A 17688-nucleotide genomic window follows, 5' to 3' on the forward strand; every position below is an offset into this window, starting at 1 on the left:
AAATAAGAAAAATGCACCTTGGGGAAAGGGGAAAAGCAATTTAATCATTTCCAGTGATTTTGTAAGTAAAGAAACTCCTAACTATTGTACGGTCACCTCATATTTAACATTGTATGAATATTAGAAGCAAACAATTTAATGGGAAAATGCACAAGTACAATGGAAATAGCTTGTTATTCAACACATACAGTAGATCTCAAAAACAAAGACAACACACTCAACCAGGGAGCTTAAATATATCAAATCAAACCCAAAGAACCAGCAGAAAAAAAATCCTTCAAAAAGACAACTGTTTCACCTTCCTAGGCCAATGCTTTACAATATGAGAAGCACTGACACCTTCCAGCTCCTACAGGTGATGTCTCCTACATACAGCAGTTAGATCTATATGTCTGGATTTGCCAAGAAACAATTCCATCCCCAGAACTTTCTCTGTCTGTCAGACAAGGTCTCTCTCTCTCTTTTTTTTTTTTTTAAACCAAAATGCTTTCTACAGAATTCCAAACCAAAATGTACTGTTTAAGGCATCTTTTTTTTTTTATAACATTTTCTCTTCACTCAAAGATGATAGTCATGCAGCAGTTTAATGATAAAAATATATTAATATTTTACTATACAGCAGCAAGAAGTTAGTTGTCAATTAAAAGCACACAAACATCTTTAAATGAAAACCTGTAAAAGACTATCGTTACAAACAATTTCAGTTTGGAGGACACCAGCTTGGTAAAGTGCTCTCCTAAGCTTTCCATGTTCACACCCTACACCTTGAATATATGAATTATAGAACATACTTTTGATAGAAGGCTTGTACACTTGGGGAACACAAATACACTTAGCATATAATGTAGCCAGTAATAACTAGCACCACAGCTACATGGAAATCCTTTACATACACCAACTTAACTTGGCTTTCTCTTTTAAAATGAAACTCAGAATCCATGGCTCAGTAGGATAACTATAATTGTGTTGCTCTGCTTTTTAACAGGTCTACATAAGTTAATAGCACTGGCAAAAACCAAAGGATAGCTTCAGACCTCTTACAAGTTTAGGAGACAGTGCTAGTGACCACAAATAGACTCACTACCTGATGTCCAAGTACAGGTTCACTGGAAATTGCTGCACGTTAGTTTTTAAAATCTTTCTACACATAATAAAAAAAATATATTATGAACAATACAAGTACATCTCATATACACAATAATGACAAAACGCCTACTCAGTCAAAGCAAACAGATGCAGAAAAATATTATGGGAGATTTCCTTTTTCTCTCTCTTTTTCCTTTTGCTATTTGAATAACTTTGGTTCCAACCATAAAAATCACAACTTAGCAAATTTCATTTAAATGCCTTTTTTAATAATTTCTTCATGTTCACAGAAGTTTCACTGACCATTTTTATATGTTTAAGGTCCAGATGCAATGCATATTGTATAAAAGAGAGCACTTATTGTTTACCTTGCATGAATTAAACCTACGTACCTTTAACTCTACAAACTTCTGCATAACATTTAGACAAAGCTCAGACACACAGCATGCCTAGCCCTCATATATATACACATCTCTAATCACAGGTATATAGGGTGTCAAATATACTATAATAACCTCCATGTAAGGTTTGAAATTTGGTAACAAAATGAGAAAAACTAAAAATATTATTTTACGTGTTCTAAAATATCTCTTTTTTGTGCTAAAGTCAAATGTTAGCTCAACATGAAAAGGACTTTTATATAATTCAGCAATATTATAATCTTGACCATTTTGCAAACACTTTTAATAATAATAGCTTAAACGTGTACAAAAGTTCTTGGTTAATTAGGGAAATAAACACTCAGTTCTTTATATTTTTTAATCAAGTAGGAAACACAGTTCATATAATGTTATTACTTTTTGTATTTTTTTTGTTTTAGCAGCTGCTTACTGTTTTATATGGTGGATAAAGTGGACAACATCCAGCGATGGGTGGCAAGTCAAGAAGAGAAACTGTCAGTTGGTGGAGGTTCTGTGGGTGGTGCTCCCTTGGAGTTAAGTTTTTTTTTTTTTTTAACTTTTTAACTTTATTTTCTCTCTTTCTTTACAGTATATTTTCTGTGTGTGTGTGTGTGGCTGTGTGTGTGTGTGTGTGTGTGTGTGTATGCATGTGTGTGGGTTTTTTTCCCATTCAGTTTGATCAATCTTCTTCCCCTTCTTCCTCACCCTGCAGCAGCAGGGTGGCAGCGGCGGTCTCCTCCTGCTGCTGCTGCTGCTGCTGGTGGAGTTGCTCACAGGCAGCTCGCTTCTCCCTCTGCTTCTCTTGAATTTTCTTCATCTCCTCCGAGTATTTGCAGAAGGTGTGTCCGAACTTGGCCCACACCTTGTAGGGCACGGTGATGGAGTTGCGGTAGGTGGGCTTCACCTCACTCACTCGCATAAACACGCCGTACTTGTTGGAGCCCACATCGAAGAAGAAGCGCTTGTTGTCCACAGTCAAGGAGGTGCCCTCGGGCAGCTCTGCCGGCTCCTCCTCCACTCCGTAGTCGTCAATGAGCTTGGCCAGAGCGTCGCGGAACTCGATGAGCCCCTGTGCGGGCAGCGCAATGGTCTGGCCCTGCGTGGAGCCCAGGCCGGGCCCCCGATTGACCGTCTGGCGGATGCGCAGGAAGCGGCCGCGCTGGTTCTCTTTGAGATCCATGTAGTACTTGCGGTTCTCGCGCACCAGGAACTCACTCTTGAGCGCCCGGCGCGGCTCGTCCTGCGCCTGGGCCAGGTCGGGTGGCTGGCTGGGGCCCAGCTGCGCGTAGTGCTCGATGAAGTCGCCCAGGTAGTCGCGGAACTCCACGGCCACTGACATGGAGAGAGTGAGGCGGCTCTTGTTGCCGCCCGCGCCCACCTCAGCGATCTTCAGGAAGCGGCCCTTGGCGTTCTGCTTCACGTCCAGGTAGAAGCGCTTGTTCTGGATGTCCACCCGCTTGGAGGCCAGCTCCTGCGTCTCGTGCTGCAGCCCCCCCGGGGCCCCGCCGCCTCCGCCACTGCCGCCGCCGCCCCCGCCGCCACCACCGCCCCCGCCGGAGCCCGAGCCTGAGCCCGGGTGCCCCAGGGAGCCGCCCGAGCCCAGCGCCGCACCACCCTGCTCGCTGCCGCTGTCTCGGTCCGCCATGATGCTGCGCTCCGCCGCCTCGCCGCCGCCTGCCGCTCCGCCCGCCGCCTCAGTCGCCTCAGCCGCCGCTGCTTTCCCTCCCCGGCTCCGCCTGCTGCCGCCGCAACCCCCACAGCCAGTCAGCCACTCTCGCGAGATCTGCGGGAGAGACGAGACAGACGAGACCCGGTAACAGGGCACTGACTCCCCAGTACAGTAGCAGGGTGCCCTACTGTACGCGCCCACCCGCCTGGGCACGTGACCTGTGCCCCCTCCCCAATGCCAGCGCCTGTCTGCCGGCCCAGGCGGCACCCCCCCCACCCCCCGCCCTCACCCTACACCCCTGGCTGGGGGGGGGGGGGCAGGACGCTCCGCGTCGCAGCTGCTGCCACCACCACCACTGTGGCTGTCGCTGTTGGCCAGACCCTGGGCAGCCTTGGCCTGGGGAGTTGGGGGACTAGGGGTGAGAAGAGGGCTGCCATACTAAGCAAAGGAAGCTGGTCTGAGCTCTGCTTTCCAGTGACCCCAACGAGATGCGGGGGCAGGGGCCTGCGCAGCACAGCTGAGCCCGCTGCAGAGAGGGACACCGAGTCACGGCCAACCCCTCCCCTGCGGGCCCCAACAAGACCAAGACCCAGACCCAAACCCAGAACTGCCCACACGCCGCCAGGCTGGGCTGTCTCCTACCGCAGAGCCCTGGCCGAGGCGGGTGAGGAAGAGGAGAGGTGGTGCGGCAGTAACCCTTAGCTGCAGAAGGGGCTGCGGGGGATGAGGTTGGGGCGCCGGCAGCAGTGGCGCGGAGCAGCAGACACCTAGCCGGTCCCTCCCCTCGCTCCCGCCGCTCCCCCTCCCAGCGCAGCGGCTCTGGCCTCAGATGATCCCGCTCCCCCCTCCCCCCAACCGCAGCCCCGCACAGTCGGGCGGGCGCACTCACTGGCAGGGGGGGGGGGCTGAGCAGAGGACGGCAGCCGCACCAGGGCCGGGGTGCCCGCAATGCCTGTTCCTGTTGGCTCTGTCCTCCCCTCCAAGCAATAATCAAAAAGAAACCCCACACAGACCCCCAAACCTTCAACCTACCCCCTTTGGGACCAAGACTGACTGCCTGTCTCCCCCTCCTTCTGAGATTTGGGGAAGGGGGGCAACTCGGCTCAGGGCTGAGCCCAGCCTGGGTTGCTGGCCAGCTCTGCAGATGAACCAGGCCCTGCCGAGCCTTCAGCCCCTAGCCCACTCTTTTTCCTCTCTGGAAGGACCCGGAATTACGGAGAAAACCAAGCAGGCTTTTAGGATATTCACGAGCTAAAAATGCCAGGAATTTCCTGGGAAACGCAGTTCCTTACGGGATTCATTAACGCAGGTTCACTCATCAATTTTTACCCTCCCAGAAACTCCTGAGTGTCAAAGAGGGCCCCCACCTCTCAAAAAGTAAAACATTAAATTATCGCTGGTTTTTAGGCAGACAGCTAGGTTACTGACCATTAGGTAACCAATGGGTCTTTTGGACAGTGACAACTAAAGGGGTTGTCTCTGGTCTCAGAAATCATTGATGTTTCTCTTCCTAGATTTGAGGCATAATCTAAGGCCTATTTTCCTTCTCCCAGATATATAGCGAATGCTCATAACTATCTCACTGAAGTCTGCAGTCCTAACAGCTGTGGGAAAGCTAAGGCCTATCTCCTAGGGACCCCCCAGCCAGTGCCCCTACGCTCTACCCATCACCTTCTAGGGGGCTCAGAGGATATAGACCTCACAGCCCTATTCCTGGCTTTCTTAAGCATGGATTGCTGCTGCCTCCATCCTGAGAAGAGTGCGCCTATCCCATCTATGGGTTCCATTTCCATTGAACATCTTGCATTCCCCAAAGTAAGGAGACTTGCCTCCCTCACTCTTAGTACAGGAAACAGCTAAGTACATGGTTGCCCAAGCTTCCTGGAAAAGAGAGGGGTAAAAAGAGGACTAATGACTAAGAACCCCAGACCAGTCCAAGACATAAGCCTTGTCAATCAATACCTGAGCCTTCAAAGCCCCTAATATTTCCCTTCACATCCTGGGAAAATCAGTCTGCTAAATATTCACGGCTTCCTTTTCTCTTAGCAAGGGTCCCATTCTATCCAGCACTAGTTACTTTAGCTCTGGGCTGACGTTTACTACTCTCGACTCCCATTTAAGAGGAAGAAACAGGGCAAAGCACCCTGGCTTCCAAAGAGCAAACTGGGGTAGTCCGGTGAGCCAACTCTAGAAACACCTGTCCAATGATCCTCCAAATGACTCCCTAGAAAGGAAGCCCACTAAGAGATAGAATCCCAGGCTTTGGGCACCATAAAGAACATCCCCCTTAGTTTGGGGGGGCATCCTCCTGCATCACATATACCCCGCTCAGTGCTGATTTTTCTGCACTCCCTCTCCTGTCGGGAAGGGGACTTAAGAACTGTTAGCGCTTTGCGCCACACACAAAAAACGTAAAGAAGCGGAGGCTTCTCCAGGTTCCCACATTAGCGATCAGGACCCTGGATAGACCTCAGCCCTAGAGACGCAAAGGCTGAGTGGCAGGGTCTCCGCACAGAACCTTGTAGGGCATTAGGGTCTCACTTTTAAGTTGAGGCTAACATCTGGTGAAGCTCGAGCTAGGAGAGCCGCTGCTCTTCCTCAAGGGTTTATCTTGCGCAGTACCAACCAAGCCCTAACCCCCTCAGAAGAGCTCAAAGCAGCGACAAGGCCAATGGGATTGTGCTGAGGGGGCACGCGCCTGCTGGTCCCGGCCATTCTTCCGTGCTAATGATCGTTTCCCCCAAGACAAAAAACTAGGGCTTTAAACGGCCAGCTTTCTTGGGCCACCTTTGGAGTCTAAATTTCTTGCCCTGTTCCAAACGATTATGTCCAGGGGTTCTGAAGCAGTTTTAGTTTGGGAGTGTTCCGATTTTCTGAAAAAGTGTCACCAGGAACCGAGTTCTTAGTTCCCCAGTACAGAAGCAACTGATGAAGTTTCTAGACAAAACACAAGTTAATTATCATTTGCACGCTTAAACTGGGAATTTAAAGCTCAAATCATCAAAGGACTGAAACCTGGATCTCTCCCCATAAATATGTACTTTATGCTATTTATTACATATGTATAAAATTTCTGCTATTATAAACCAGCCTTTCCTCTATTTTTTAAATGTATCTAAAAAGTAGAGTAACAATGCCTTTTCCAAAATAATTCAATGATAAATTGGATACTTAGTACATTTTTCACTACTAAAACAAGAGTTAATTTCAGGATAAGCCTGTGTGTCTGGGCTTTTGGTCAGACTGGGAGGGAGGGAGTGAAAGGTAGCTTTCCTTAGGCTATAGAAAAAAGTAGCCTTAAAAAGGCAGTCTGAGAAGAATGAATACTGACTCAGAGAAAGTCTTAAAACAAAAAGTTTAGAACCTTAAATAGAATTCCAAAATCAGATTTGCATCCTAATACTGAAAATCCATTAGAAAATGTGTGGATTTAAAATGACTTCTAACCATTTGTTAACTACCTAAACAATACACTAACTTGGTAAATGAAAAGCCAGTTTTAATGTCTAGCTGTTTAAATATGTAATTTTAAAACAGATAGTTGTAAAATTAAATTTATAATTTCAATACAATGTAGAAAAGACAAAGGGAAAACGAAATATATTAATATGCAACAAAATATCCGTGTTAATGAAAAGATTAAAATATTCCCTTTCTCAAAGTTTGCTTACATTTTAAAAAATGATAAATGTCTCTAGATTTATTGTGCTTTTATTAACATTACACACATTTCGAAGAGAATAGATTGCTTAATTTTTAATACCATTATTTCTGTCTTTAACAACTCTTACCAACAAAAAATTGTTTGCAAATGAAACAGACATTAGGTAGAACGAGGAGGAAAAAAGCCTCAATTTTCCTCAGCCTGAATGAACTACGAGTGATTCTGAAATAACCTAGTTCAGTTCTGCTTTTTAAAAGTAAAAATTAACACACATTTATAAAATAAACTTGGAGAGAGGGAATCTATTTCTGGGTAATAAACCCTTTTGACTATAGAGTTTCCAATAGAAACAATATGCTGATTAATATTTCACAAAATCGCAGATTTCCAAAATAAGAGAGAATAAGAACATAAAAATTTATGTTTTCAAGTGCTACTTAGGATAAATGCCTGTCTTAAACCAGACAATTATCTTCAATACCCAAATCATTAAAACTAACTGGAATATTGTACTGCAAGTGTTCAAAGTGGAGGAATTACCCACTTCTCATGGCTATCTACCAGAAAAATTATGGGAAACTCTCAAGTTAAAATCTCCTAACATTTAACGACAACAACAAAGACTAATAGTAATGTTTCACCAATCATTTTTAAAAATGCATATCCCCTTTCTATATCTCACCTGAACTCTAAAAGTATGCCTCTTCAATGTTATTTTAATGTTTAGGGTTAAAGATATGAATTAAACATTTAAAATCTGAAGAGAACAATCCATGTGATAGAATCCTTGAATTTCACAAAATGTTTTCATTTTAAGCATTTGCAGAAGAGTTAAATAAACATACCACACATTCTAAATTCAACAAAAATTTTCAGAAAACCCGACATTTTAAATACCCAAAAGGTCCAAACAGAGCCGATGCAAATGTCAATAGCTCTCTCTCTTCCTGCTGATACGTAAATGGTTTTACTAGTACCCAAAGGAATGAAATCATCAACTCTCTCCACACACTAGCCAACACTCCAATTTTCAAAGCCGCAATTTGAAAACGTCGGTTTGGGAGGGGAACAGTAGGGGGTCTTGAAGGAATCAAAAAATTCCTTTTCTTCTCTGATAGTCTACCAAAAGATGCCAAACCGAATTCAGCCTATTGTAAAGCACTGGGACCTCCCTTCCAAGGACACGGTACACAAACATATACACCGCTGCAAAAAAGCTGCCCCAAAGCGCCTGGTCCGACAGAAACGTAAGGGGCCCAGATAAGAACGAATTAGAATCCTCAAGAGGGTCCGCAGAGACGGTGAAATGTAGGTGGCATTTATTCAGGGGTAGACAACAACGAACCAAAGAAAGTTGCCCCAGTCGGACTCTTAGGCCTTTCTTTATCCAAGTTCAGGCTCAAGGCATATATATTTGTGTGTGTGTGTGTGTGGGGGGGGGATGTCTCTTCCTTTACCTACATCTCAGCTGCCTCTGGAGCCCACTGTCGCTCAAAGGGAAGCCCCTCGGGTTTCACAACCGTTCCTTTTGCCCCCAGACAAAGGCACAGGAGGCTGTTGAGCTGACTTAGCTTTGTGGGGCGGCAAAAATGCCACCCATCCTTGGGCCTGGCTTCATCTGAGATGTCAGCATCAATATATTATTTTTTTATTTTTACAACGCATCCTAGGCGAGTGTATGTTTTGCGGGCGGGGTGGGGTGGGGGGTTGAACACAGGAGAAGAGGGGTCGGTAGTGGAGCCTAGAACCCTCCTTCCTCTCCCCTCCCGCCAAGGTTGCTGTGCAGGGAGTGTCGGCCACGTTTGGCGCACTGTCCCAGGCCCTAGGCGAAGGTGGCCAGGGAAAATGGGGCTTAGGGATTGCTAAGCAAACGGCACCACCGGTAGTCTTTAGCGCCTGTGGAGGTAGGATTGTTTTCTTTCTTTAAGGGGCGTGTGAGTTTGTTCTTTTTTGGAGGTGGGAGGGAGAGAGTTCGTTCGTGCGCTACGGGTGTGTGTGTGTGGGGGGGGGGGGCGGTGTTGCTGCACTGCCAGGGTCCCTGGAGGAAGGGTGCGGGGATGTCTACAACTGTACAGCAATTATTCCTGGGGCGTAAGAGAGCGGTTAGAGGGACGGGGTGGGCGGCACCTCGAGCCGTGGCAGTGGCAGCAAGAAAGGTCGCGAGGGGCTTACCCGGGCGGGCGGGCGCTGTCCTGCCGCAGGTGAGGGAGGGCGCGCGCTAGGCAGGCGCGAGGAAAGGGGAGAGGAGGAGGGCGCGCGCGCGCACACCTGTCCTGGACAGCGGCGCAAGCCGAGCTGCGCCTCGCTCGAGCTCTGCGGGCTGAGGGAGGAGGGCGGACTGGCAGGCGGGGGCGGGACGCCGAGGGGAGGAGGAGGAGGCGACTCGGACGGCAGGCTCGGCTCTCGCTCGCTCTCCCTCCCGCGGGCAAGCCCAGCTCACACCCTGCTTCTCCCGCTCACTCACAGCCCCCTTGGCTCTCCCTCCTCCTCCTCCTTCCCCTGCGGGATCCGCTCGCCGCCGCCGCCGCTGCAGACGGCAAGTCGTGGCAGCCAGACGTCGGCGCGTAACCCGGCGCTCCGTGCGTGACTCCGGGCGACGTCAGCGCGCGCCCCGCGCTATCCCCCACCCCCCCTCCGTGGCTCGCGCCCTCCGCCCTCGCGTCCCTCCGTTTCAGTTGCCGCGGCGGCGACCGCCGAGCGCGCTCCCTCCGCCCCCATCTTGCGCGTGCGCGCGCCCTCTCCACCGTTGGCGCGTCAACAGTCAGCGGCCCAGGCCTTGGGGCGCGTTTGAGGAGGGGGCTGCCTGCGGCCTCTTTGCCCGCACTTTCTCCCTCCGCCGCCAGTAGCGGCCCCTGGAGGACTTATCCCTTCTTAGGCGTTGAAGGCCGAAGCCAGGCTCAGGCGGGAATAGAGTCCTGTAGGACCTGCGTCAGCTCCAATTTAGGGCCCTCAGCGTCGTAGTTGGTGCAACTACTACCGCGTCACCCTCTCCCCCGCCCCCCTCCGGCCCCCGTTCCGCCCTCATTTCTCTGGAGGCAATGGGCCTTTTATCTCCCGGGAGGGTCTCACCTTGGCCTTCAGACGTTGGTCGCGAGGGGCTAGAAGGGCATAATTAGCATAGAAGAAAGTGGCTAGACCACGTTCAGGCTCTCGCCCAGGAATCCTTGACAGGAAGCGTGGGGTTGCTGCCCAGCCTCCCACGCAGTGTAGGTGAAACTGGGCCCCTTTGAGGGGCTGTGACTAAGGACAAAACTCTGATAAATATTATTCATGCGTCCTTGGGCCGAGAGAGAAAGTAAAGAGGGCGAGTTAGTTTTCATAAATTGCTATGCAGAAATTGAAATATAGACCTATAAAATGTCCTTTTAAGAGTTCTTGAAATCTTACCAAGTTTGGCAAGGTTTTCGGTGCAGGGCAACTTTTCCCCTCGTCTTCTGTGCTGTCACATCTCCATTCTGCAGTGCTGAGTACATGGAAGGTGGATCAGTTAAAAATTATTGGCTGCAAAATAAACAGAAAACTGCTTTCACCATCTTTATCATTATTTTAATCTCAGAAAAGTCAGTCTATGATTTAGGAAAACTTAGCCACTGTTCTAACATATTTAACTGAATATATTGTATTTTGAAGTTACTGTTCAATACACCATAAGATAAAACTTGTATTAGGCAATAGTAGGTTTTATTTTTATTTAAAAAATTGTTTTCTTTATTGATTTTAGAGAGAGGAGGGGAGATGGAGAGAGATAGAAACATGGATGGGATTGGCCACGTCCTGCATGCCCCCCACTGGGGATTGGGCCCCACAACACAGACATGTGCCTTGACTGGAAATCAAACTGGTGACCTCTTGGTGCATGGGTTGATGCTCAATCACTGAACCACACTGGCAGGGAAGGCAATAGTAGGTTTTTTTTATTTAGTTTTCTTTAAATTTTTTTTTTAATCCTCACCCGAGGACATCTTTTCACCCGAGGACATTTTTCTGATTTTTGTTCAGATAGAGTGGGGAGGGAGAGAGAGAGAAAGAAACATTGACGTGAAAGGGACACATTGAGGGTTGCCACCCACATGACCCAACCAGGGCCGGGACAAACCGCAACCGAGGTACGTCCCCTTAGCAGGAACCGAACCCGGTCTCTCTGGACCGCAGGCCTACGCTCTAACCACTGAGCCAAACCGGCCGGCGGGGGGGGGCAATAGTAGGTTTTAAAACTCACTTATTATAGGACTTTTTACAAGAAACTTATCTAGTTAACCTGGAAGGCAAGTAGGAGCAAAGTGAAATTAGATGAGAAAATTGAGTACAAAAATATAAGAAGTAGTTCACAGTTGCAAGTAGTTCAAAGTCACTCTTTGAGGGAAACACCATAGGTCTATTATCACCTATGTTATCCACTAAACCAGAAATCCCTCAAATGTCTCGGTATCTTTTAATGCTCTCCTTACCCCCCAAGTATGATAGGTGGTGCCTAATGTCTGAAAGAAAAAAATATGGGAGGTATTCCTGGAGATCCCAAATCATAGAGGACTCGAAAAGATTTGAAATTTGAGCTTGAAATTTTCTGCCATAGAAAATTGAGGCTCAGCACTAAGTTGTCATGAAATGGTTCAACTTACATATTAACAACAAAATATTTATTAATGCCTAATTAGAGGTGAGAAAATGTTTGAGACAGGTTTAAGACTGATGGGTCATTTCCTTTGAATTGCTTCTTTATTCACCTCATCTTTAGGTGGCAGCACTACTATATGAATATTTTTTAAACTGTAGTCTTCTGCAACTTGATATCCTAAAGAGTGTTTTGTCCTAAATGCTTCCAACTACATTGTGGAGATTAGAAGCCAGTGAAAATAGAAAATCATAGCTGAGAATTGGAATACTTAGGAGGTTCTAGAAGAGGAAAAATAAGATGGCTTTCAGAGAAATAATTAAAATACAGGGCGGTACTGAGGGAAAAGTTTAGAAGGTTTCCCCCCAAAAGTCTTTTTGGTTTTTTTGTTTGTTTGTTTATCCTCATCCGAGGACATTTTTCCATTTTTTGTTGATAGCGTGGGAGGGAGAGAGAGAGAGAAACATCGACGTGAAAGAGACACATTGAGTGCCTGCCTCCCACACAGCTCTGACCCAACCAGGGCTGGGGACAAACTGCAACCGAGGTATGAGGTATGTGCCCTTAGCAGGAACCAAACCCAGGTCTCTCTGGACTGCAGGCCAACACTCTAACGGCTGAGCCAAACCGGCCAGGGCAAGTCTTTTGTTTTTTAAACATTGACATGAGAGGGACACATTGAGTGGTTACTTTCTGTACAACCCTGACCAGGGCTGGGAACGAACTGCAACCAAGATACGTGCCCTTGACCAGAATCAAACCCACGATTCTTTGTTCTGTGGGCCCACACTCTAACCACTGAGCAAAAACCGGCCAGGGCCAAAAAAAGCCTTTTTAAAATTTATCTGTTTTGTTTTTTAAAAAAGCCTTTTTTTTATTTTTATTTTTTTAAATCCTCACCGGAGGATATTTTTCCATTTTTCAGATAGAGTGGGAGGGAGGGAGGGAGAGAGAGAGAAAGAGAGAGAGAGAGAGAGAGAGAGAGAAACATCTGAAAGGGACACATTGAGTGGCTGCCACCCACACAACCCAACCAGGGCCGGGGACAAACTGCAACCGAGGTACATGCCCTTAGCGAGAACCGAACCCGGGTCTCTCTGGACTGCAGGCCAATGCTCTAACCACTGAGCCAAACTGGCCAGGGCTAAAAGAGCCTTTTTTTAAAGCTATATGAAGAGCGAGCATCTTTACTGTAAACCTGATTTCTTATTGAAACATAGCACAAGATAACCTTCCAAAGGAAGTCATAATTTTTCAATACTATATATTTATCCAGCATTGACAACTTATTTTTTTTTATTTAAAAATTTTTTATCCTCATCCAAGAATATTTTTTCATTGCTTTTTACATAGAGTGGGAGGGAGGAAGGGGGAGAGACAGACAGACAGACAGACAGACATTGATTGGTTGCCTCCTGCAAGGGCCCTGGGGATTGAACCTGCAACTGAGGTCCCTGCTTGCCCTTGACCGAGAATCAAACCTGTGACTCTTCAGGCCGATGCTCTAATCACTGAGCCAAACTGGCCAGGGCAGGCATTTACAACTGTATAGTTGCTAGTAGTATAGTTGCAAGTACAGTTGCCAGTATTCTAACTACAATTTTAAAATTTAGATACAGTTTTCTTCAAATTGCATCAAGGTTATGAAGCTCCCAAATAAGACCTAATTATTGAAACTTTTGAAAGAGAAGAGCTCTTCTTGGCTTCTTTCCTCACTTAATTGTTCATATACAAAGTAAATGATCACTCAAACTCAGAAAAGTGAGAGAACAAACTAAACCAAATGTAAAATAATAGCAATTTACAGATATTCTGTATTTTAATTTCTCACATTTTTGAGGGTAATAAGTTGTGATATATGGGGGGTATTGGGAGCAAATGTTTTCTAAGTAGAACTTTGTCATAACTAATTTAGTTCTCCCTGTACCCCTTTATCCAAGCAACCAGACAAAATTGAATTCACATGCATTTCAAAATAGACTGCATTAGATTTACAGCGTAAACATAACCATCAAGGAACATTGAAGTATGACCATCAGGAATGGGAAATAAAATTATTTCTGGATAGAAGATAAGTCTTAATAAAGTCTTTCTTGATGGCAGCGTTCATCTTTCTCAAGTCAAATTTGGGGAAGGAGTCTCAAGCAAATTGGTAGAACTCAAACTCAGCAGTATTATGTTAAGATTTTTAAGCTCTCTGGTGCCAGCAAATCATGCAGCCTGGGGCCTTAGCTCCTAACTTCTGCCAACTCCATTTTGGCAGTAAAGTGTTCTGTTGAACAAAGTTTGCACGTGTTTGGGGTGTGAAGTGGTTCCTCAGGCTTTTATCTGGTTTGATTCCAGTTTTGGGACTTGAGGAACTGAGGGTCAAAAGCATGAGACTTGTGTAGTTCATATGTGCCCTGACACAGATTATGCTAGTGAACTTGAGTTTTCACTTAAACAAGGGCAGCTTTTTCTTTGTTGGTGTAGGAGTTGAAGTGGACCTTTGGTTTATTCCTTAAATACTAACATCATATCGAACCAGTTCTCAGAAGCAGGTAAGCAGGACCCTCTCTGCTAACGGTATAGAGCTGTGGAAATTCCTCCTATCCACAATACCACCTAAATGTGTTTATCTAGATGATACTCACTAAATAATATGCAACTTGAGAGCAAAGGGGACAGTAATTATTAAAACTCAATCTCATTGTCAGATTATAACTATGAGCTTTGGTATGAGTTGTCTGGCTTCATCTCTTTCAATCATCTCCTCTCGTCCTGAAATCATTGGTTAAGAAACAACACCTGGCCCTGGCCAGTTTAGCTTAGTGGCTAGAGCATTGGCCTGTAGACCAAAGGGTTGCAGGTTTGACTCCCGGTCAAGGGCACCTACCTGGGTTGCAAGTTAAATCTCCTACCCCTGTTGGAGTCATTCGGGAAGCAACCAATCGATGTGTCTCTCTCACATTAATGTTTCTGTCTCTCTCTTCCTTTCTCCCTTCCATTCTATCTAAAAATTAATGGGAAAATATCAAAATATCCTTGGGTGAGGATTAAAAACAACAACAACAAAACAAAAACCACCACCACCTAGCCCAGATGTGTGTGCTAACTTGTCTTATTTCAGGAGTACTTCTTCCTAAAGGAAACATATACAATTTTCAGTAATTTTTTTCAAGTAATTCTAATAGAAAAATCTTTGCATAATCTGGGGTAACAGTCTGAAAGCTACTAAGGTGCTGTTAGACATTCTTTTATTTTTGTTTTTTGGTTCTTTTTCCTATTTTAAGGGTAACGAAAAGGAGAAAGTGCAAAAGTAACAGATGTTGAAATGATTATCTTACCTTTTTAAAAATATCTTTTCTGCCCTGGCCGGTTTGGCTCAGCGGTTAGAGTGTTGGCCCGTGGACCAGAGAGTCCTGGGTTTGGTTCCCGCTAAGGGCATGTATCTCGTTGCAGTTTGTTCCTGCCCTGTGGGGTCATGTGGGTGGCGACCACTTGGTGTGTCTCTCTCGCACAGACGTTTCTCTCTCTCTCTTCCTCCCCCTCTCTCTCCCGCTCTATCTGAAAACAAATGCAAAAATGTCCTCGGCTGAGGATAAGAAATAAATAAATAAAATAAAAATATCTTTTCTTTATTGATTCCAGAGAGAGGAAAGGAGAGAGAGAGAAACATCAGTGAGCGAGAACATCGATCAGCTGCCTCTCGCATGCCCCCCACCAGGGACCAGGCCCAAAACCTGGGCATGTGCCCTGACCAGGAATCTAACTGGCGACCTCTTGGTGCATGGTTGACGCTCAACCAGTGAGCCACACTGGTCGGGTTGATTATCTTATCTTTAACCATGATTAATTGAATGCCAATTTATAAGGTACAAGTATGGTAATTTGAAAATGGTAGTTATTTGTGATACTTTTGCCAAGAGTGTGGCCTAAATTCTTATTTGTACCTTTCCCTTTTCTTTCCTTCTCTGTAAAAGTAATTCCCAAGTCACAACTAATATATGGACAAGGTTAGAGATGGAGAGGAAAGCTGGACCTTTCCAACAGTGGATCTATCTGAACTGGAAAGTAGTATTGAACATTGTTGTACATTTTTTGGTGACTCCCAAACTCCTTTGCTTGCTTACTTTAGAAAATCAATGTGTTGCCATTTCACCACCTGGAGCAAGACTAAATACATACAAGCAGATACCACTGCTCTCGAAGCTAATTTAGGCCTTTTTATTGTTGTTAATCCTCACTTGAGGATATTTTTCCATTGATTTTTAGAGAGAATGAAAGGGGGGGGGTATCGATGTGAGAGAAACACATCGATTGATTGCCTCCTGCATGACCCCAACCGGGGCGGGGAATCGATCCTGCCACCCAGGTACATGTCCTTGATCAGAATCAAACTCTCAACCCTTAGGTCCGAGGGCTGATGCTCCAACAACTGAGCCAAACTGGCCAGGGCTAATTTAGACCATTTTAAAAACAGAATGTAATAGCACTTTGTAATTAGATGAAGATCATTTGGGTTTCTTTTACAGTGAGTAAAATGTGTGTGTATTAGTAGAATACAGAGTAAATTTTGTAAAGATTTGTGCCATAGTATTTTATTTTCTTTTAAGTATACTTTTTCTTCTTGTTTAGTCAAAATTATTAAATGTAAATGAAGAGTAAATGTAATGATTAGTTTTTACTTTCTAGATAGTAAATCAATATTTACTTGATAAGTATGTGTATAAAGAAGAAATGTTTTTAATTACTATTTTAGAATATCATTAATATACATATTATAGCTGACACAAACATATTATAGCTGATGTTTAGATTACTTTTTTTTTTTTTCCTTGAATTTCTCTTTTTTATTGTTGTTAATCCTCACCCAAGGATATTTTCTCCTTGATTTTCAGATAGAGTGGAAGGGAGGGAGGGGGAGAGAGAGAGAGAGGGAGAGAGAGAAAGAGAGAGAGCGTGCAATATGAGAGAGACACATTGATTAGTTGCCTCCAACATGACTCTGACTGGGGCCGGGAATTAAACCTGTAACCCAGGCATATGCCCTTTACCGGAAATCAAACACTTTGGTCCACAGGACCACACTGTAACTGCTGTGCCAAACCAGCCAGGGCTTGAATTTTCTTTTTAAAGTAGGTATTACCTGATACATCAGGACTAGTTTTTGGGACCCACCATTGTTTATGGTGGCCTTATTTTCTTTTTCTTTCTTTTTTCTTTTTTTTTTATCCTCACCCGAGGACATTTTTCCATTTTTTGTTCAGATAGAGCGGGAGGGGGAGAGAGGAAGAGAGAGAGAGAGAAACATCGATGTGAAAGGGACACATCGAGTGGCTGCCACCCGCACGACCAACCAGGGCTAGGGACAAACTGCAACCGAGGTACGTGCCCTTAACGGAAACCGAACCTGGGTCTCTCTGTACCGCAGGCCGACGCTCCAACCGCTGAGCCAAACCGGCCAGGGCTCTTTTTCTTTTTTTTTATCCTCACCCGAGGACACTTTTCCATATTTTGTTCAGATAGAGAGGGAGAGAGAGAGAGAGAGAGAAACATCGACGTGAAAGGGACACATTGAGTGGTTGCCACCTGCACAACCCAACCAGGGTTGGGGACAAACTGCAACCGAGGTACGTGCCCTCAGCGGGAACTGAACCCAGGCCTCTGGACCGCAGGCCAACACTCTAACCTCTGAGCTAAACCGGCCAGCGCTGGTGGCCTTATTTTCTTGAGTCATTTATTGAATAGCATCTATTAAATGCCTATTTGCCAGACATTGTTCTAAGTGCTTGAATAAAACAAATTCCTGCTCTCATAGTTTGCCAGTCTAGAAAGACAAATAAATATATAATATAATGCTAAATAGTGATAAGTTCTAAAAAGAAAAAGAAAGGGGAAAGAGTTTTCTGTGTGATTGTGTGTGTGCATGCCTCCCACCTGATGTTTTAAATAGTATGGTCAAAGAAGCCTCTCTGAAGAGGGAATAACATTTGAGTAGAAACCTGAAATAGTTAGTCATGGGAATATCTGGGGAGATGTTTCAGGTGTGTGAACAATTTAAGACACATAAAATCCCCAAGTATAATCCAGGTAACATCCCATGTGATAACTACATATACATCTTTAAAAAGGGTGGGAAGAAATAAACCAAAGAACTTATATGCATAACCAATGGACACAGACAATAGTGTGGGAAAAGGCGGGAGGGGGGCAGGAATGGGGAGGAGGGGGTCAATGGGGGAAAAATGTGGAACATCTGTAATACATTTTACAT

At 45.4% G+C, this 17688-nt stretch overlaps 1 protein-coding gene across 1 annotated transcript; it reads right to left on the reverse strand.

The window, feature by feature from the left end:
- Window positions 1-447: 447 nt before the first annotated feature.
- Window positions 448-3182, reverse strand: PURA (purine rich element binding protein A). Its single transcript, XM_036241316.1, has one exon. It carries the CDS (start codon window positions 3130-3132, stop codon window positions 2167-2169), a length of 966 nt encoding a protein of 321 aa, XP_036097209.1. The 5' UTR covers window positions 3133-3182; the 3' UTR covers window positions 448-2166.
- Window positions 3183-17688: the final 14506 nt, after the last annotated feature.

Source organism: Molossus molossus, unplaced genomic scaffold (genome assembly GCF_014108415.1).
Source record: "Molossus molossus isolate mMolMol1 unplaced genomic scaffold, mMolMol1.p scaffold_m16_p_4, whole genome shotgun sequence".
Taxonomy (NCBI): domain Eukaryota; kingdom Metazoa; phylum Chordata; class Mammalia; order Chiroptera; family Molossidae; genus Molossus; species Molossus molossus.

Coding starts and splice junctions, on each gene's coding strand:
- PURA (XM_036241316.1), bottom strand. CDS start 3,132: ATGGCGGACCGAGACAGCGGCAGCGAGCAGGGTGGTGCGGCGCTGGGC.